The sequence below is a fragment of the Coffea arabica genome, chromosome 8c (genome assembly GCF_036785885.1).
Source record: "Coffea arabica cultivar ET-39 chromosome 8c, Coffea Arabica ET-39 HiFi, whole genome shotgun sequence".
Taxonomy (NCBI): domain Eukaryota; kingdom Viridiplantae; phylum Streptophyta; class Magnoliopsida; order Gentianales; family Rubiaceae; genus Coffea; species Coffea arabica.
Genome location: NC_092325.1, coordinates 14932037 through 14954552, shown reverse-complemented (window position 1 = coordinate 14954552; position 22516 = coordinate 14932037). Strand labels below are relative to the sequence as shown.

Genomic DNA, 22516 nt, shown 5'->3' with positions numbered 1-22516 from the left:
TAGCAAACCAGCAAAATGGCAAAGGCTTGAACAAAGCTCACGCTGCATCCATTCTTCTATAACCTCCATTGACACAAGATTGAGTATGCAAACAAGGTGATGAAAACCCAGCTTTGTGGGCTGTTTTCGTGAAAAAGAAAAAGCAGCAAAAGACATAAGAATGAAATGCAGCTTTTCTTCATACACTTCAGAAACTAACATGATGAAACGAAGGAATGGGACACTGATATGAGGATACAATTACAACCCAAATGAATGTTTAACAAATGCGAATGGTGCGTGGATCAGATGGGTTGCTGTGCAACAACTTCATGAGCTATGGACTTCATAAAGCTGCAAACTGAATAGCATTTGGGCAAGAGATGGTTCTAGCAAACATGGGAGTGACCATTTCATGCAACACAAAGGAACCTTAAGGTATGAGGGACAGAGCTAGGTCATTACAAGAAGATCATAAGCAAGGAAGTCAAGGAAGCTCGATCATTTCAAGCATGCCAGCTTCGGCAAGATGTTCTGCAATTTTCTGCTGCAAATTTGCAGCTCAAACCCAAACGGATATTTTACAAAAAGTTCACAGAACACCAACAACCAAACCGACATAAACCTTGAGCCTCTGGTCCCCAAACCCAGGCCAAGTTCTTTACTTTATGAACTCAAGATAAACTGCTCACAGCAAGAGGATACCATCGAGTAAACATAGAAACAGTAGGTGGGCAAAATAAACACAGTGAATTTTTTCAAATGCTTGGGAAAAGTGGAATCCAATCACTATGAACCAATCATCAACCCCGTGATAAACTTCGATGCAAACCAACGTGATCCAGGGGAACAAAGGAGACAGGAACGTGGGCATGCAAGTACTCAAACAAGAAAAGGGGAAACCAGTTAGCGAATGGAAATACAAAACAGCGAGTTTTTGCCGCATAGTTTCTGGGCATGAGTCATAGTCATCAAAGAGGATTTCACCATCCAATAAGTTAGAAAATGTATCCATATGAAAAATGCAGCAAGGGTACATAAGGAACAACTTGAATCGATCCTAACTAAAAAACAGATTTTGCTCAACTTCCTTCCTACAAAATCAGCATGTATATGAAACATTCAACACCCCAATGAATCTGTAGATGCATCAACTAGTGCCCCTAACTCAACCTAACTCATGTTTGAACCAAGCAACAAAACAAACACAATTCCAGTTACTGTAATTCTTCCCCCCCAAAAACCTAGTCCGAACAAAGCCCCAATCTAGATCTATATATGCCAAAAAATTCTGAATAAAGAACAATCAAAGTTAGAAACTTTTCTACAATTTTTCGTTGCTACTTTCTGCAGCTTCCGTAGCTTAACATTCCCCAAAGGCTACACAGAACAAAAGTTCAGCAAAACAACATCCTATGCTCACGCACTAAAGAGACACAATGAAACGTAAAATAGACTGTAAAGACAAACAGAAGCGGTGGACTGAAACAGGAACAAGGAACTGAAATGGCAAGATCAAAAGAAAGGGAGAACCTGATCTGGAGAAAGCTTTAGTTTTTCAGTGTATTTATTGCTTCTCAGCTTTCTCTCTCGGCCGAAGCTTGCTCAGTGCTTCTTTGCTTCGTTTCTCCCACAGATCTTCGCTGCCCGTGGCTTCTTCCTATCCCTTGCCAAACGTGTTCAAGCTTCTGCCGTCACCCTCCTCCTCACTCTTTTTAGCTCTCTCCCCAGCTTTGAATCTTTTTCCAGCTCATTCTTTTCCCAGCTTTTTCACCACAGTCTCCCTATCTCTCACTCTCACTAAGCTCTCTTTCTCTAGACCTAGCCGCCGCCTCTACTCTCTTTTTCCCCCCAAAACTCCCCTTCAGTTGTCACTGATCTCTATTTCCCAAACCCTAGCCACCGTACCTCACTCTTGTTTCTTTCTTCTGCCTAGCCGTCCAAAACTCTTCTTCCAATTGTTCCCCCCTTTTTTCTTCCTTTGCTCAGCTTTTTATATCAGAAACTCACTCCCGAAACCTAGCATCTAAGGCCCGAAAGAACTCCATTTTTTTTTGTATTTTTTACAACCTTAGATCTTCCTATTTTCTAGTAAACCGTGGATCAAGCCAAGTGTTTTCTATTGAGATCATCAGACGGAGGAGAAAAAATGAAAATAAAGGAACTTAACAAAATATTACAAAGCCGAAGAAATTGCAGCACTCTCCGCTGTTTTGTTTTTTGCCTGGAAATATAATATGAAGGAATGGGCTCGGATCCTGTGTGGCTTCTGGTGCATGAGCTTGGTTTTCTTTTTCCTTTTCTTTTCTTTTTTTTATTAGTTAAATCAAATATAAAGCATATTTTTTTGAACAATTTTCTTTTTCCGCCAAATCCTAATACTCAAAGTCTTAAAATAAAATTAAACGACTAAATGAGCAACGATAAATATAGAAAAACTAGAATAAAATAATAAATAATAATAATCTAAATTACTATAAAATGCTAAAAAAAATGCCTGAAACAAAAATCATGAGATTAGTAAATAAAAAATAGAAAATAATTATCACTAAAAATAAGAATAAGAATAAATTAAAAATTTGGTGTCTACAGTTTATATATTATCATAAGTAAACTTATTTAGAAAACTCATATATTTTAAAAAAAATTAAAGTTTACTCGTCAAATTTATTTTTTCCTAATCCTAGAAGTATTTAATTATCTTATAGTTTATCCAAAATTAATAAACATTTGCTGTAACATAGTGCATTAATGTTTGTAGAATATATTTGTATTAAAAAATCATTGAATACGATATTTTAATCAAAAATTAATATTATAATAATTTCCCGGTTCAACCACACTAATTTAATTGTATGGTTGTATTAGTAACTTGTTAACCCACCATTTTCATTGGTTTCTTGTTCTAGCCATATTTAATAACTATGACTAAGAGTTTAAACAAGTCAAATTAAATAGAAATCCTTTGCATTCACCGTTGATTGAGATGACCAAAAATCAAGCTCAATTAACTTAACTTTTTCGCGCATAAGTATCCATTTCATGTGAGTGTAGCTAAGCTCTAAGACAAGTGCAAAATTTTACACTTTGAGAAAGTTTAACAAAGATTAAGTGCTATTCATGTTTAGCTTGTGTTGATTAGTGAACCTAAGTTCAAGCAAGCTCTTACGCTCGTGAATCCATACCTTTAAATGCAATAAAATCTATCTTTTGTTTTCAATTTTGATACCGTCTTTTATGAATATTTTCCCCCTTATTAACAATAATAATAAAGAGAAAAAAATCTAAGGAGCCCTTAAATTATTGTCATTGTCAACTTTTGACCCCTCATCTAAAATTTGTTTCCGATTGATCCTTAAACAATTTAAAATGCATACTTTGAGGACTTCCGATGACTTTAAGCACAAATCTGACCGGAATTAAAGGAGAACTGAAAATGAAAAGAAACCATCCAAAACTACAGTAGCCATCAGCAGCAGCAACACGAGTGCAAGTCCAGGAAAGTAGCTATTCAGGTGGGGGGGGAGTTCAACGGGAAGTGGCAGCTATTACAGCACCATGGCGAGTTGCAGCTCTGCAGGAGGAGGAAGCCAAAGCAAAGGGAAGATGTGGGTTGATGACAGTGGCGGAGCTAGGAATTGCAATTAGGGGGGGCGAGTTTCTGTTATTTAGACAAAATCCAAATAACTTTCAAACATTATTATTTGGGTCCTTAGGAGGGGGCAAAGTGAAATTTTTATCAATATTTTGGGGGGCAAAACACTATAAGAAAATTTTTTTTTACTTAGAAATTTTTTTATAACAATTGGAGGGGGGCAAAGTGAAATTTTTTATCAATAATTGGGGGGGCAAAACAATATAATAAAAATTTTTTTACTTAAAAATTTTTTTTTTTAACGATTGGAGGGGGGGCGGTTGCCCCCCCTGGCCCCCCCCTTCCCTCCGCCCCTGGTTGATGAGTCTGACCGGCAAGATGATGAGCTTTTGGCTGTTTTGGGCTATAAAGTCAAGGCATCAAATATGGCTGAAGTTGCACAAAAGATTGAGCAACTTGAAGAGGTTTTTGGTAATGCTGAAAATGATAGTTTATCCCATCTGGTTTTCGAGACCGTTCATTATAATCCCTCGGATCTTTCGTCTTGGTTTGGATCTATGATTTCTGAACTCTACCCGGATATGTCTTCCATCCCTGATTCTTCTGCAATTTCCGATGAATTTAAGCACAAATCTGCAAAACATGAACAGACAAAAATGCCCTTTAATTCCGGTCAGATTTGTGTTCAAAGTCATCGGAAGTCCTCAAAGTATGCATTTTTAAGGATCAATCGGAAACAAATTTTAGATGAGGGGCCAAAAGTTGACAACGATAATAGTTTAAGGGCTCCCCAAATTTTTTCCTCTAATAATAAATCTACAAAATCCCTCCTAGCGTCTTATCTCTGCTCCTCGGACACAACACAAGCGTCGGCGGCACGTGCGGCGAGTCCTGTTCACACGAGCGAACCCACTCTAGTTACACTGCATATCTCGTTGGCCTGATTGATGCTCCCCACTTTTAATTCCCACCCAGCACCAGTAGAAGAATCACCAGCGCAGCCATCATCACTCATTCACTCCCTCACTCATTTCTTGCCCCCAAATCTACACACACAACACACACTGACCTCGCTCCAGTTCCCAGACCGATTGAGACATTGAAGATAGATAAAGCTAGAAAAAGGGGCTCTGTATTTTGTCCTTTGTTTTTGTTTTTGTTTTTTAGCTATTTAACTTGGAGAGGACTTTACAGCTCAACCTCACTCTCTCTAACTCTGCACTTTGAATCGAGGAGAAGATTTCACCTTTTTTTGGGTTTTTTTCAGCTTCATTTTTTAGGCCCAGATCAAATCTACCCATTTCCAGGTATAGTGCGTTTGCTTAATTGACTCTCTTTTTTTTTTCTTTGGTTTTTGAGTTTATATTAGTAGTAGTTTGTGAATTAACAGTAACTTGCATTGATTGTGGTGGTGTTCTTTAGTTTTTTTTCGAGGGTTTGAGTCAGAGTAATAGTGAGGTTGAATAAGGGTAAATTAATGAGCTGAGTTGTCGTACTTTTTGCATCAAAGGTTGTAATTTTGCTGATATTACATTTTTTTTAAAATTTTAGTAAAAATGTTTTCGTTTTTAGTACTACCTTTTTTCCTTAATAGAGTCTGATGAAGTTCTACATTTGAGCTATTGGTTGGTTGGCGCTTGAGGCATTAGATGAATATTCTGAACAGAGCCCATTGGGGTGCTGATTTTGAGCTGTGGTGTAGGTTAATTTCTCATGGAATGTAGTCTATTTTGACACGAGGCAAACTGACCATGTTAGTTAAAGGACATGATTTCCCACAGAAAGCAGGCGAATTATAAGCTTAGCATCCATTTCAGGAGTGTCTTTAATTATGTACTTTGGAAAGGTGCTTATAGTTTTGGATTGTTATCAGATTGTTTTATGCATTTCTTTTTCTTAATTAGAATGACAGTCTATACTATTTTGGGATGTGGTAGTTCATATGGTTGGATTTGAACGGAATTTTTAATTCTTGGGGGATGAGATAAGTTATAGGATATTATCAATTTCAGAAATTTGGGTGCTTCTAGGCTTTTGATAAAGAAGAGTTACAATTTACATGGAAGAGAATATCTAGTAGTCTGTGATGATATGACTGTAATGTGTATTGAGTTAAAGGTCATACTCAAATTACTAGTCAAACAGCTTTACATAGTTGAATAAGGAGTTACTTGTTCGACCTCAATCTCGAGGACACTTCAGGAGCACATAAAAATTGGGGTATGTTTAGGTTTTCAGAGAATGAACAAAACTAAGGATGTTCTGGAGCGTAATCAATGAACTCATCTATCTTGTCTGGAAATGTTTCACTCTAAATGTTCGGTGTTAACATTCACGTTGCACTTATAAAGGAGTGCAAGAAATTTTACACCTCATCACTTGTAGGGCTACATCTCGATAGATGATGCTCACCAATACAGGTCTTGCAGTAACATCAATGTACATGGTTTTGACATGCAAATTTGCACCTAAAGCTAAATTTTCTTAACTCCCAATTCTTGTGCAATAAATTTCAGTTTGGCATGTACAGGGTTGTAATTTTGAAAGTAAGATTGAAGCTATAGTATCTCTAGTTTTTCCTCAACAACAAGATAATTGCAGAAGAGCCATGCTAGTCACTTAGTGTTTCATAGATGAGGAACCAATTGTTATTATTTCTTTATTTGCTATCTTGTTAGTATTTAAGATAGTTGGCAGCCAATCTAACCATTTGTATGTGATATTATAAATGCCTCAGCTCAGCTTATACTGCATTTCACAAACGAGGATAATATGCATGTAATTTGACTTGACAACGACTTCCAGGATTTAAAAGATGGTAGATTCTGCCACATGTTAATAATTGCTGTTGGTAGATTAATTGCATTCATTTAATAAATAACTTGTTTACCTCCCCAATAAGTCGAGCTTGAAGATGAAGTGGTAACTAAGCATCTATAGATGGTGTTGGATCTTGATATTTGGCACATCAGTAGATTCTTTATGAGTCTATTTACTAATTTGACGTGCCATTAAGAAGGCTGGAGAGTGTATTCAAAAAATGGGAGTCTTTGGATGGTTGTTTTGATGGCAGTTTTGTGGGTTTGTCCTGTGAAAGAGTAGGTCTTTTGAGGTTAAAGATTTGTCTATGACTTCTTCAAAACGCTAATCTGTTTCTTGTTTAATATTGGGGTAAGCGTTGATGCCGACTTATGTAGATCCTTTGACTGATTTTATGTGACTCAAAATCAAGTACGTAAACATTGTCCCAGTTTGCTGAATGTATTTTTATTATCCTGTTAAGGTTATAATACAATAAAGAATACATGTTAGTTTTATCAGTTTTAGTTTAAGATTTTCATATATCTATTGAATAAATTTTTGGGGCTTGTAGACATGGTTATCATTGTTTAAAATCTAATGCTTTTCCCTTTTCTCCAGGGACTTCTTTTTGGTGGCCGGTTTGCAGATCGATAAACTTGATAGCTATATGTCTGCGAGAGACTTGATACTGTCTGGTACATTAGATGATTTGTCATAACATTATTATGCTTGACCAGTGCCACAATGAGCAGTCTCTTTGGGAATTTTCAGTGGCCGTTGCTTCAATGCATTCTACTACTTTGCACATTGGCAAAGGAAATTCGGACACTTAGTCCGGATGGTGAGTAATGGTTCTTGTGAATAAGAAGGTGTCTATGCTGATGTATCATCATTTTACTTAAGGATATTCAAAGAAGAAAAAAAGTTGAAAGTCTAGAGCTGTTGTGGATGCCTCAATTTACCTAGCTGGTTCATGAATATATTTTTCATCCTAATCTGATGGGACTTTTTATCAATTCCCAGGATATAGTTTTGTTTTCAACTTTTAAGGTTACCATGTGAACATTCTGGACCCTAACTAGCATACAGTACCATGCGCTATTGAGAGCTTGCAGTTATGATTGACAACATCATGCATGCTGACCAGCTAAGGAATGAAAACAAAATGATATGGTCCTTTCAACACATGTTTTGTGATTTGTAGGTCAAGCGCTCGTCAATTTTAGAACAGCCATTCTTAGTTCGGATGGTGTTATCCAGCAGTGGAGACCAGAGGATCCTGATCCATGTGGGTGGAAAGGAGTAAAATGTGATCCAAAATCCAAGAGAGTTATATCCTTGTGAGTTTTTATTCTAGCCTCTAATTTTCTCTAAAATTCAATGATGAACTTATTACTTTTGTACCAGTAAAGTCATTGATCCTAAAATCACCTGGGAAGACGTGTGTATATGTCTGGATGTGAATGGTTTCCTAATTAACTACCACTAGGACAGTATCACATGTTTGCTTGTATCTTGGTCTTTAACGTCCTTTACCTGCTGTAATCCTGTAACCTTATTATCCTTTTGCATGTCCTTTCTTTTGATCTTTTAAGAGAGTTTTTTGAAAGTGATTGTTTTAAAAGCCTGAAGATGGGTCTTTGTAAAATATGTAGTAGTGTTTTTTTTCTCTTTTGGCTTTGGTTGCTGTCAGTCAAACCTTATCTCTCTTCCGATCTCTGTCAGAGGGCTACATCAAGCGGGAAGTGGTGATAAATCAATCTAAATTTTATATGTGGTTGTTATATTTCTTCATTTCACCATACAATCCTCAGCCACACAAATTCTGGATTCACTGCTAATCATGTCAACGCTGTATCTGTAGCTGATGTCCAGACCTTTCTTAAGTGTAAGCTAAATGTTGAGAATCTGTTTGTGTTGACTGAAATAAATGTATGAACTTTTTTAATGGTATCTGAAATATTAGTGGAACAATGATTCTTATTGTGTAATAGGTTGCTTTTCTTATAGCTATTGATAAGTGATAATTTTTTACTTCACTGTCTTTGTCTTTCACTTGGTTTTAGTTTTTCTTTAACTTCTGTAGCCCAATGTATGCTCATTTGGTCTAGTCTATTGCTGATTGCTTGCATAATCATGGTTTTGCATTTATCCCCATCCTTGTCCAGGAGTCTCCCTGGTCATAAGTTGAGTGGATCTATCTCACCAGATATTGGGAAGCTAGACCAATTACAATTTCTGTATGTATCTTATTCTCTCTCTATCTTTCTCATTTTTTAAAATTTTATTTTTATTTATCAGCATGCTTATCGTTACTTGTGCAATGCTAAGACGAAATATTTCTTTGTAGAGCTCTTCATGACAACAACTTTTATGGGACAATTCCTTCAGACATAGGAAATTGCACCTATTTGGGATCATTGTAAGTTGATGATTAATTTTTAAATATAATTATTTGCTTTGCTGTTACCTGTCCTCTTTCTCCTCATCATCATTATAAGAATGCTTGACCTAGTTATTAGCTGATGCGACAAAATAGTTGAAATCATGGATGCTTACTGTGACAAGCTATTGGATGGATGACCTAGATGTTTTTCCAGATTTTCTAGTGATCCCATGGTCTAAGAGAGTTTAAATGCTTGTGTCGTTAATTAACATAGTGTGATTGATTTCTGGTTGTGGACTAACCTTTCATTGGACTGTTTTAGTTAAATTGCCATGGGTGGATCTGCATATCTGGCTGTGAACCTAACCTCTGTTTCCTTCATATTGTACATGAAGCACATTTTCCCTTGAAAGAGTTGTACTAATATTGGAGAATATTAGTATGACATTTTGTCTGTTTTCTTCTCTCTGAACGTCTTTCTTTTTGTGTCTTACTGCAACTGAGGTTTGCTATACATTTTTATCTTCTATGTAACTTAGCCAAAAGTCATTTGTTTGCTATCAGGAGTGATGTAATTGTAGTGTTCTCAGACTATCATATTTCCCTGTAATGGGATATCATGGAGCTATTTATCTTGGCTTAATAGGCGATGAGAAAATCATGCCCCATGAATGTGTCTATTTTATACCTCACTGAACTTTGCAAGTGCATCTGGGGTTGTGAGCTAATGAAGACTGAAACTGATGAGAACTGAAGTTGGGAGCACAAAGTTACATTGCAAATAATATGAGAAATTTCTAATGAAAATCGCTGCAAATCATTGAGATCTCTGATAGTTTGGTAAGAGGACAAATCTTTAAAATCAATTTCTCTGTTTATTAATTTAGAATCTCCTCTTGCCTAGTTTTTGGATTTTGTCTTGGTTTTAACTAACTATTTCTTGATAGTTCCTGGCTTGATGCAGCTTCTCCTTCTGTTGTGTGATAAATCCTACATTGTCCTGCTTTTTTTGACATGCCCACCCAACCCTTACAAACATTTATGACCATAGAAACAAGAATTGCAATGGAGAACTTGTCTGTTCAACTCTAGAAGGCATTTTCTTTAGCTTCAATTCAGATTCACAAGTTTTTCTTATTCTATCTTTGTGTGCAGGTTTTTGCAGGGTAATTACTTGAGTGGATTGATTCCCAGTGAATTAGGAAATATTTCTGAGCTAGAAAATCTGTGAGTTACTATCTAATCCTTCTAATTGTAACATTTTAATGTTGTATTCATTTCTTGTTTTATGCTTAATTTTCTTCCTTGCCTCAGATGGTTTCCCAAAAAGTATAGTTCTTTTTTTTCCTTTGATCCCAACTTCAACTTGAAAGTTTGCTAGCTTGGTTGAACACGTGTGATTTTGGTGGTTGAAGGAGGTTGCCCTATCTTTTGCTAAACACTTTATAATAAAATTTCTTCCTTTATCTTAGTGTGCACTAGCTTGATAAACCTTGATTTTATTGCCTCCTGTTTCTACTTGGAACTATTATGTTCATTTGTGAAACCTACTCAGTGAAAATGCTGATGTTTGGCAAAACTACTCAGTGAAAATGCCAATGTTTGGCAAAACTATAGCTAAGTTTCTTTTTAATCCTTTTGAGCAGTACAAGCCCATCACAAAGAAATTAAAATGTAGAAGATGAATTGCTATAGTTTTTGGATATGCTATATGAAACATTATTGGAAGCTATTTGACATATATTTGTCAAGATGGAAATAAGCCATATGCCATGGAACAAGGGACAATAAAATAAGAGATTTTAATGAATGTTAAGGGTCTATTACTATATGAAAAAATGGGTTGAAAATTTTAAAAGTCGTTGAACGAGTGATTAGCATGTTGCAGCCAGCTATCGTAGGATACTCTTACACATGATATGATTATGTTCAGACTATGCATCTGTCCGTATTTGCCACTATTGTCAACAACTCTCATTTCTGTTTTCATTAGCGGTTTGAATCATTGCCACTATTGTCAACAACTCTCATTTCTGTTTTCATTAGTGGTTTGAATCAAACATTTGGTGTTGCTTAATTACATGAAATATTTGTTAAAAAGGCATATGAATTCTCGATTGGCATTGTGTCAAACTCAGGACTTGTAGCATAGAAGATTTTGCATGTGTGCATGTGAACTGATGGTGTCTTAACGGATGATGAAACACTTGGTGTGCTGTGGTAGAAAATTCTTGTATGCATTCCTCCACTAGTGGACTCCCTCTTGCCTAGAATGAAAGGGAAAAAAATATTAGCCTCAAAAAACAGAACCGACGTGCCTTGAAAATTTTAAAAAATTCAGGCTAACACTTCAAAGTTACATAACCAATGAAGTGAAGCAAGTATGGAACTAAGTTACATCCTTAAGGATGATGTTATCTGTAGGCTGCTAGTTTCATAAAAATTGGAAAGTTCAAAAGATAACGTCTATGTAGAAATCTAAATTTTTGAAATGCTAGAACCAGGATCTTGATTGAATTATTTACCTGAAGACTGAAGAAGACTAGCCGGTTAATTGCTTCTATTTGATGACTGCAACGAATATCACTTGTGCGCCCACATTTGAGTTCACTGAGTAGCTTATGTTATTTTGCTCCAAAACTGAATTATTGGGTGAAAGCTATAATCAATGAAACTTCCTCTTTCCAATATGTCAGCAATTCACCAGGTATCTGAGGAGTTGGCAGTTGTTTTTGCTGTAGCGACTGACAAATTCTTGTTGTCCAGTTTAGAATTTGGTTTGTAGGGCGAGGGAACTGGAATGCTTCTTGGTCATAAATTTGGGATACCAATATCATGTAGACTTTGTTGATCACAGACTTAACACTTGTGCATAGTCTTTCTCCTCGGCCTCACAAGCAAAAAATGAGATTGAGAATATGAGAGCAGGTGTATATCCTAAATCATTGAGTGGATTTGTGAGATAGGTTCATAAACAAAACTAGTAGATTTCGACTTAAGTGGAAAGTTCAAATATTGTTTTAACTCAATAAATCAAAGGAATCTTCAGCCCTTTGGATATTTTTCTGCTTTAAAAATGTTTAGGGGAGCGCCATGTTTTTCAAAAGCAATCATCTTTATTTTTCTGAAGTTTCTATTTCATTATATGTGCAAACTTATTGACTGCCTTTAATATCCGTAAACATGAGTGCTGAAATAAATGAGAGATAAAATGTTTAAACTATTAAAGCGCCTCTTGCTATATGCATATGGAAAAGTGTTATTAGGCAATAGAAATGGACTTTTTTTCAGCTTTGGCAAACAGATATCAGTTGGATGCTAACTGGCAAATATGGTGTTTCCTACTTGTTCAAGAATCTGAGAGTTTTCTTATTGAGAACTTGTTGAAAGTTTTTATTTTTATTTTTTTTTATAAAATCTTAAATATCTGCCACTAATGTTAGATGATATCTTTTGAGACATTGTGCATTGACTACATTGACATAAACAATTTATGTGACCTGGTGTACAACCCATGTATAATGCCAATTTATATGCTGATACTGCAGGGATCTCTCAAGCAACTCCCTTAGTGGAAGCATTCCACCATCACTGGGAAAGCTAAACAAGCTTGTACTTTTGTGAGTACTCTCTGTGGATCTTGATCAGCTCTGAATAGTTTCTTCATGTCTAGCATTGACGTATAATTTCTTTCAATATGTGTAGCAATGTGTCGACTAATTTCCTGGTTGGGCAAATTCCATCTGATGGTCATCTTACTGCCTTCAGTAATAATTCGTAAGCACTAAACTTATTAATTCTTGAGTTGGACAATTAGGAATACTATGTGCTTTCAGATTTAGTTTGAAATCTGTCGTTTGATTTACCTGTTCCTCTTCCCATTTGTTACTGGAACTTCTTTGACTGACTTGGTTTTAAGTATTAACTAGCTTCTGTATGGGAGTTTGTGTCTTTTTTCAACTTTTATGTATCTTTTATTGTAACATATATATCTGGCTTTTTTTTATACCTACTGAAAATCACTCTATAAACAATTCTGAAAGTACTATTATCCAACAAATTTGTAGTTTCTGTTAGCAAAAACAACGAATGGAAATCATGTGCTCAACATTGCTTCATTTGACATGCAGAGTCAAAGAAAATTGAAAACCAGAATACAGTGTTTGCTTTTTGGTGATTTCCTATATTCTTCAGTATATTTTGACTTATCCCCACCTTGTCTTGTACTTATCTCATCTGAATGTTATAGCTGATAACTTGTACTGATTGTTGAATGATAGTGTCATTGAGGATTATGTCTGATGACAATAGCTGAGGATTATTTGTTAATTTCAACAATATAGGAACCATCCCATAGCTGCACTAACATCTTTTTGGTTTCAAATATGTGCCTGCAAATCTTTTAGAAGCTTGTTCATTTAAATAAGATGTTAATTTGAAATTTTGTTTTGCAGCTTTGTTGGAAATCGTGATTTGTGTGGTCAACAGATCAACAAAGTATGTAAAGGTGCTGGTTCTCGACCATTTCCCGGAAGTCCAGTTTCTCGTAAGTTATCAGTTATAAGATATTCACCAAATTTTTTTCTATTCCTTTTTTTGTTGCCTATTGTTTTTCTTCCCATGTCTTTGGTAATTTTCTTCCTTCACAACCTGTTTTGGTGCAAAACCTTAATTAAGTGGTGGACTGGAACGGAGTAGAAAATGTTTCAGAAAAAAGGCTGCTTACTGTATAACGATGTTCATAGGGTAGCAACTATTGCATTCTCCATCTCTTACACCACCTAAAACTGCAAGATTCATCTTTTCATACCACCTCTCAATCTCTTCAAAGTCTATAAGGCTTGTTAACATCAGGCATCCCAAGTGCCCTCATCTTCAAAACAATGTCTAGCTTTGGCTGATGTTTCAAATAGTCCATACAATTGCCACGTAATGTGAATTGTTTTTGACAAAAATGGGGAGATTTTATTATCATGCACCAGAGGAGTGCAGCTCAAAAAAAAAAAAAAAACAAAAGAAAGGCTCTATCTTTCTGTGCCACAATGAGCTTCATCTTAGCAATCTCTGTATACTCTGTCAATAAGCGTGCTTAGCTTTATCCAAAAGTAGAGTTCATTCCACAATAATGTATATGCACGCACTAGATTTTTGTACTCCACTAAAAACCATAGGCATCCAGTGTGTGTGTGTTTGTTTTTTTTTAAAAAAAAAAAATTAAACATGTTCTCTTTTACATGAGTACTTAAAGCCCTTCCTCAGAGGAAATGCTGCTTCTTCATTATGCATAAACAGAGAACTCTTGGGATATCTCATATCAAGTCGTGTGACATTACTGGATGGTTTCTATTTCCAAGACTTGCACTTCTACCTGAGAATTTGTTCTCTGTTTCTCTCATCCTCATCCTCCAATACCTTATAACTTTTTTTTTCTTTTCTTCTTTTTGGAATGCATCTGCACATGAAATAAGCTGCTCGTGAGCAACTAAAGGTAGGCTAGGTCAAAAGCTTTACGCTGTTCAGCTGCAGCCAAGTTCGATGGAATTTGCAGCTATTCGAGTAAATATATGAGCCAAGGTCAAGTACTTGGGTGGTAAAGCTCCAAGTTGAGCTTTGTATCTGTAATAGAGTAACCAGAGTAACCAGCTTCTGAAAGCATATTTACTACATTATAGCAAGGCTTGATGTATTCCACTCAAGCTCAAGTAGCTCAAATGATAGTGGAGCTTATGCTTGCCAAGCTTTAGGTCATTCATTAATTAGCATGCTTTGTCTCAGTCAAAGTTTGAGTACATATCGTTTAGTTGAGCTTGAGCTTGATGAGTGCAATGCTTGTCTCAGCACAGCTCATTTGCATCCCTAGTGGGGAAGTAGAGGCAGTAGGACGAGTATATGGATGTAAAGATTATTTGCATCATGTCTATGTTTATTCAGGAGTGCCTGCGTAGTTTTTGAAACATGTACAGGCACTGACACCTGCAGTGCCAGGACCTGGTAAAAATGTGTATACGTGAAGAACACTAGTATTGCAGTTCCTCTTGTTGGGAAACTTGCATATGGCCATCAAATATAAGTGTTGCTGCTTGTTTCACCATGATATTCCTATCTTGTAAATCTATCTTTGAACATCCTATCATAGTTCAAAAATCATTTTGAGGGCTAAATTTTAGTGTTTAATTCTTTTACCGTGATTGTGTTGATGCGCTGTTGTGGATGTTTGTGAATAGACTAAGACTTATAGTTTGGATTACATATAACCTTGGATTAGTTACATTTTTACCTTGATGTAAACCTTTGACTCAAAAAACATGATTTCCATTTGATATGTTCTTCTTTCAGCATTTGAAGAATTTGTTTCAAATTCACTTGAATAACCTATTGGAAGTATGTCCCTTGCAGTTTTATTGTTATTTAAACCAGCTCAACAGAAATAGTCAGGCTAATACGATTTTAGATGCATTTGTTTATGGTGACACGCTTTTGCATTTTTATCTTGCTTGATTACTCCCTCTTTATTCCTGTTGTACTGACAAATTTCTCTTGGTATTTTAGCTGATAACCAAGCTAAGAAGAAATATTCTGGCCGACTGCTTATAAGTGCCTCTGCTACTATTGGTGCATTGCTTCTGGTGGCATTGATGTGTTTCTGGGGGTGTTTCTTGTATAAAAGGCTTGGGAAAACAGATGGAAAAAACCTTGCAATGGTTGTCGGTGGAGGTGCTGATCTAAATATCTGTCCATAGCTTACGGTGTTTATGTGCTTTTACGCATAGTTATTTGCTTCTTGGTGCTATTGAATTCAATTACTAAAATACAAATCTTTTTGTTGTCCCAGGAGCATCAATTGTGATGTTTCATGGAGACTTGCCTTATTCTTCCAAGGATATAATTAAAAAATTAGAGACTTTGAATGACGAACACATCATTGGTTCTGGGGGCTTTGGAACTGTCTACAGACTTGCAATGGATGATGGCAATGTGTTTGCATTGAAAAGAATATTAAAGTTGAATGAGGGGTTTGATCGATTCTTTGAAAGAGAGCTTGAAATTCTTGGAAGTATCAAACATCGATATCTTGTCAATCTGCGAGGATATTGCAATTCGCCAACATCAAAGCTATTGATATATGATTTCCTTCCTGGAGGCAGCCTAGATGAAGTTCTCCATGGTAAGCTGAAATGTTGTTTCTGCTACTGTTTGTTGCTCGCCTTGCTCTCCTTGTGGAGAGGTAGAAATACGTGCTTTTTTTGCATAAACATTTGAAAGTGATGCTATAGGGGAGACATGGATTATTTGGTTGTATGAGACTTAATTTGATGGAAGGTGTTCCTATCAGAAAAATTCTTTAGGTTATAGTTATATCCCCAGTTAGTTGCTAAATTCATGACCTTATTATCTTTGACATAATTGCTTATATGGCGTCTGTAATGAAGATCACTGTTATTGTCTTGCTTGCAGTAAGCATCACCTGAAACAAGATATATGGGTTATGGGATTTAGAAATAAAAGTTGTGGAAAAAATGCATCAATATTAATTTTAGTGTTTCTTGCTTTTGAATCTATGGCTGGAGGTGTACTGGAATCTTGCTTCCTTGGATGAACTGAAATCCCAATCCTAAAGTAAACAAAATTCTGGAAATTTTATGAAGACATCGTGAAATGGTCACCATACACAAAAAATCGTAGACAATATACTGGTGTTTAACTGAAGCTATTCGATGATTGCAGTGTTGTGTATTTGAGAAGCATAAATAGCCCAATTGTCAGATATCATCGTAGAACTGCTTCTCACTCCCCATATTCCCCTTTCTTGCTCTTTTCTCCCAAACCACGAAGTTCCCGTTCCATAGTCTTCAGAATTAAAAGAAAAAAGGATTTGGTTCTGCAAGCAGTATGTGTTAAATAATTTCATCTGAAAGGTCTCTTCCAGGTCCAGGCGATCAACTCTTGATCCTTGGGGGCATGAATCACTGTTTCTGAATCTCTCCTTCATGGGGAGATTTTATGTTTTATGGAAAAAAAAATGCTAGTACAAAGAGATGGAAACAGAAATTTACAGACAAGTTTCTCAGCTCAGCAATTGAAAGTCCATAAAGAAACAGATTTAGCCCCTGTAAAGCATTGCCTATGTTTCTGTATGTTTAGGCGATTCATATTGAAACTTACAGGTGGAATGCATTAACTATGTCAAAGTATTTGCACTCTATGAAGTAAAGGGTGAGGCATAAATGGTAATGTGTTCCCCTTGCCTATTGTTTTTGCCTGTATTCTAAGCCAACTGTGTTCCTAAGAATGCAAGAAGCAGATATGCTTACTTTATGCCAAAGGTACAAGTACTTTTCAGACTTAATGTCCATGCTCATGTTTCACATAACATTGAGAATCAAAACCCTACTGTATCTTTTTTTTTTCCTCTTGTTCTTTTTTCTTCTGTTTAAAGGTTGTTTTCACCCTTCCTTTTTGTTAGATGATTTTATATTTTCTATTCTTATTGGAAAGTTATACAAGTATTCTTTATTCCTGGATTGCATCAATGTACTTTTCCACTTGTACAGAAAAGTCTGAGCAACTGGATTGGGATGCAAGGCTCAATATAATCATGGGTGCAGCAAAAGGCCTTGCTTATTTGCATCATGATTGCGCTCCTCGAATTATCCACCGTGACATAAAATCTAGCAACATTTTGCTTGACGCCAGTTTCGAGGCACGTGTTGCTGACTTTGGATTGGCCAAACTACTGGAGGATGAGGAATCCCATATAACAACTATTGTAGCCGGTACATTTGGGTATTTGGCCCCAGGTAAGGGAGACATCCTTTTTCCATCTGGTTTATAGCATTCAGGAGGGCTAATTTGACTGTTCTCTGGCTTCAAATCCATTGTTGAATTCAGTTTATTAGAGCAACTCGTACGGTCATATATGTTTGTTCTATCTCCATGTGACTTGAGTGCTTTGAGACATGTACAGAATGGATTATGTTATGGCTTTTTTTATACGATCTGTGTTTAATAACAGCCACAGAGGAATTCTTCTCTCTGGTTATTCAAGTATAGACAAGTGTAAAGGAAAAGTACTTTTGTCCTACTTCAACCCCTTCACCTGAAAAGACATTAATAAGCATGAAAAATGTTGTCTAGGAGATTGTCTCAGATAATCGTCAATTTTGTCTCTTTATGTATTTTATTGTTTGTGTAATGCATTATGTTGGCTCTGCTTGATTTATCCACCCAAAAATACAAATATATGTATGCACACTCACGTTTTGAATCTGGAACTGTTTTTTTCCCCTGTTTCATTTGTTTCCTGTCTACTTGTTTTTTTGCATGTTAAAAGCCTGTTGTATCCTTTACCAATGACAGCCACTGAAATGGTTCTCCTTTGTGCATCTTCTCCAATCAATTACATCCCCAATTCCATAAGTCTTAAAATCAATAGGGGTATGATACAGAAAACCCTATGGCCTATTGAACCTATATATTGCCTCATGGTTTTCAAACATACAAAAAGACCACCTTTTGGTATAGGTTAAAGTGAAAATGTTAAATTTTCTGTTATAGCTGATGGGGCCAATACTGAAAAATTTGACCTGAATCTATTGGTCATCTGAGTGCTGAAATGATTTAATTATTAGAACTGAAAAGAAGGCTCCTTTTTAGATGAAGGAGAGAGAGAGAGATAGTATTGCAAGCCCTCCCACCCTGGTTAACTCGCTGCCCCTTCCTCGTCTTAGCTGGGCTTCCTCTCCACTTACCGCCCCTTGCTTTCAAGCAAGCTGGCCATCGTTCTTTTTCTCCCCCCTTCATAACTTCCATCATTGCCTTCCCACTGGTCTGCAAAGCTTTTGGCTTTGTCGGCTTTCAAAGTTTTAGTTGTTTTGGCTGAACGATTGGATTTCTTCTTTTCCCTTTTCAAGTGTTAGATGTTGAGAGCTTCTTTGCAGTGAATCATGGTGCTGAAGACAAGCTTTGGTGTTGACATGGAGGTTTGGGCTGAAATGTATAGCTGACAGCTTTGAAAATATGAAGCTTCTGATGCAAATTGGCTGAGGGAAATCGAGAGAAGTAAAACTTAAAACACATTTTCTGTTTCATAATGGAACAGGTTTTGCTGATCCCTTGTTTCCCAATGAAATTTTATCTGTTCAAATTTTCTTAAAAGTGGCTGGTTTAGAGTTTGTGGTTGAGGCAACAGTGGTAATATCGGTGGTGGTGGGGATGTGTGAATAATGTACACTATCTGGAGATGTTTGTGTGTTTAGAGTGGAGTACCTGGAGGTATTACCATGGATGGTAGGAAAAAAGGGGTCAAGGATGGGACAGTGGCATGGTGAAGAATGTCGAGTGGGTTAGGGGAACTGGGATTTAGGTATTTTAGTTAGTTTCTCATGTAGAATCTAAGTGCATCTCTTTGAATCAGTAATTTCCTTGTGTGCATTTCTGGAACAATTGTGAATGACCAGTTAACTTGCAGTAGATGGCATATTCTTGAGAACTGCAGCCATGACTCACCTTGCCAGAGAAGGGAGGCAGTGGTTGGGTGAAGAAATAAATAAAATGGTGGACCTGACATTTTGATCATGTCAATGGAAAAATTCTTGGCATTTTTGTGTTGACTTTTAAACTTATGGAAACCTAACATTTTCACTTAGTCCATATTACAAAAGGGTCTTTTATAGATTTGAAAACCATAAGAAGTAATGTGTAGGTCTGATCTATCTCAGGGGATTCTGTGTGATTTGCCCAAAAATTAGAGAACTGATATGAATATTAGAATGAGTTGTTTTAAGATCTTATTTTCATCTTGGTCGCATGAAAAAGCTGTTGATTGCCTCTGTATTTTCCCCTTTTCCTTCTTTTTGATGAAGATAAACATTGCCCTCGGATTCAGACTTGCTAAAATCTGATTGACTTTATGAACAGAATACATGCAGAGTGGTAGAGCTACAGAGAAGACTGATGTTTATAGTTTTGGGGTTCTGGTGCTTGAAGTTGTAAGTGGAAAGCGGCCTACTGATGCCTCCTTTATTGAGAAAGGGCTAAACATTGTTGGCTGGGTATGTCTGCTTTCTTCTTTTGATTCTATTGCACTGGATGACAAATTAAATATATTAAAGTTCCTGCCTTGGTATTTCAAATCAAGTTGTATGAGCAAACAGTATATCAGACCCTAGTGCAATGGTCTACATTCTTAGCTTCACGAATTACTTGATTGTGCTTAACAAGTTTTCGATTATTTTGTCTGCAATGCTTTCTAACATGTATGTTGTGTCTTTTACAGAATATCATTTTATTTCAGATTTGTCGATTTTCATTCAGTATGGTTGCTTGTTGAATGTATCTTGTTGCTCTATGTAAGTACCTTAAAACTTGTTAACCGTCTAGTTCTGGCCTCCAGTAATGGAACTGCTATGGTTCAGTTGTTCTTCTGTCTTCACCAAAAGATGTGTCTGGCATTTTATTTATGTTTATTTATTTGATTATTTACTTATTATTCATTCTTTTTTGCTTTAGCCATATCTTTGTGCTGTTTGTGAACATTCTTTGTAGTTAGCATGAGACAGTTAAAAAAATTGCCACATAATTGCTGTTTGCTGATTATAGTGCGCATATAACCTGCATATGAGTGGGATTTGTTTTATGATGTACATGAAACTTTCTTCTTTGTATATTTGAAAAGGAGATTTTGGAAGTTTGAGCTAAATGCATTGGATACTGATATAAGTATTTCTAAGCAAACTGTCGACTCTTAAATTTATTTTTAGATACTATTCTATGGAAATATAAATGCTCAGTAACATTAAAGGGCACCATCATGTACCAGGAAGAAGTGGTTGTTTATTCCCTGGTGAAATTTAGAATCAATTCACTCTAGAGATTATGAAGCTTGGGTGCCTGAATTAAATTACAACTTGTTTATGACCTCATCCAGTGACTAAGAAACATAAGCATGGCAACCAGCACATATGTACGTTGAGTTAAAAATTCGAGTTCTCTCAAGGTACCAGCACTATTCTATGGAATTTAGAGTTTGTGAGATGGAAGATGCTTTTTGAAGGACTTTCTTTTCCTAAATTTGGTGCTTGGTTCTCTTTGCTGTTTTTATTTGTTGACCACGAGGGCTACTGAATATTTCAGCAACGTTGCATATACAGAAAGGATTTGGAAGGCATGATCATATAACAGAAACCTTAGGGTTAAGATATGACTTCGTAACTGGATGATGTATAAATTGTAGGAAGCTTTTTTTGGTTTTAATTGGTGCTTTTCTGGTTAAGCAAAGAGTTTACTACTACACCAATTGTATAAAATATTTGTATTCTGATTATTCCTTTTCAAACTCCGTAACCTTTACTGGGCCGAAATCCTACCAACCAGGGTCCTTAGATTGTCTGTTTGCATGAATTTGACATTATTGCATTTTGGGATGTGTTCTTGCAGTTAAATTTTCTTATATCTGAGAATAGACAACGTGAGATAGTTGATCCACACTGTGAAGGAGTTCAGGCAGAAACCTTTGACGCCCTGCTAGCAGTTGCCATTCAATGTGTGTCCTGTGTCCCTGAGGATCGGCCTACCATGCATAGGGTAGTTCAAATACTTGAATCTGAGGTCATGACCCCATGCCCGAGTGACTTCTATGATTCAGCCTCAGAATGAAAGCAATTTTGACAAGAAAGGGCAAAGATTCGTGTTGGATACAATACTTCTGCCACCTTAGACAACCAAACACAGGAGTGAAGAAAGGATGAACAAGGGGTTGAGAATCTGCAGTACTTGAAAGCACTTTTATTGTTTTCTGCAGCTTCATGATAGCAAATACTCAGGTAGTGACGCAAGAGCAAATGGTTCATCATCACTGTGCGAATTGTGCCTTTTCTTCTCCATTTGGAATCCCAATTTAGATCTGGGGCCTTCTCATCTCTTTTTCTCTACACAATTTCCTCCCTTTGTTTCTTTTTTCTTTTCTTTAATTTATGTAATCCCCTATAATTATTTGTATATGAAATGATTTAACTTCATGTCAACTCAGATAGAGGATCCTTGTAATGCCAATTTTTTTGTAATATATCTTTTTATGGTTTGTGAACCAACTTATTTCAAGTCATTTTTTACTTTGTTCTCTGGGATTTCGATGTGAACATGATTTGGGGCCTGTGGATTTGCCACGCGCAACTGGATGGAATAATATTTTGCATAGGCACAACAAATGTAAACTTCAAAGCAACAATTTTAGATATTTAAGTCAACAAATTTTAGATATTTAAGCTTCTTCATATTGTCGATCGGCAAGTTCGAGGACTAGAAGCATCTATAGAGCATTGCCAAATTACAAGGACTGAGATATTGTTTATAATACTTAATTTCATTCATTCAATTTTAGATTAACTCATCCCCGACCGGTACTCCCCATACAAATTTGCCAAATTGCAGCAGTACGTCTACTCGTTTTTTTTTTTTTTTTTTTTTTTCTCTCTTTCTCAAAATTTCTATTGGGTCTATTTATTTTTAAGTAAAATAATAATACTTTGCCCTCAAATTTTGTGATAAGTTACTTTTTACCCCCTTTAATTTTTTTTTTATAAAATGTATCCTATTACTTAACTTTCCTTGTGATTAATAATAATGTAATATTAGTAAACAATTAGGAGAAAGTTAGCCTTTGAATAGCAACTAATCAAGTTTGCCTTTGTGCAAGTGTCTATAATAACCTAAATTGTACCTAACTTACCATGTCAATACACATACTTACATTCATT

General features: G+C 36.1%; 1 protein-coding gene across 2 annotated transcripts; it reads left to right on the top strand.

Annotated features, from left to right (window-relative positions):
- The first annotated feature begins 4520 nt into the window (after positions 1-4520).
- Positions 4521-21850, top strand: LOC113692721 (LRR receptor-like serine/threonine-protein kinase FEI 1). 2 transcript variants are annotated; one of them, XM_027211234.2, is made up of 14 exons: positions 4521-4881; positions 6995-7217; positions 7581-7716; positions 8545-8616; positions 8727-8798; positions 9918-9989; positions 12311-12382; positions 12468-12539; positions 13217-13308; positions 15312-15476; positions 15595-15927; positions 17315-17560; positions 19680-19813; positions 21198-21850. In XM_027211234.2, the coding sequence occupies exons 2-14, from the start codon at positions 7121-7123 to the stop codon at positions 21414-21416; spliced, it is 1782 nt and encodes a 593-aa protein (XP_027067035.1). In that variant the 5' UTR covers positions 4521-4881; positions 6995-7120; the 3' UTR covers positions 21417-21850. The 2 variants fall into 2 exon arrangements, with proteins under 2 accessions (XP_027067035.1, XP_027067036.1); XM_027211235.2 differs by lacking the exon at positions 12468-12539.
- The last annotated feature ends 666 nt before the right edge of the window (positions 21851-22516 follow it).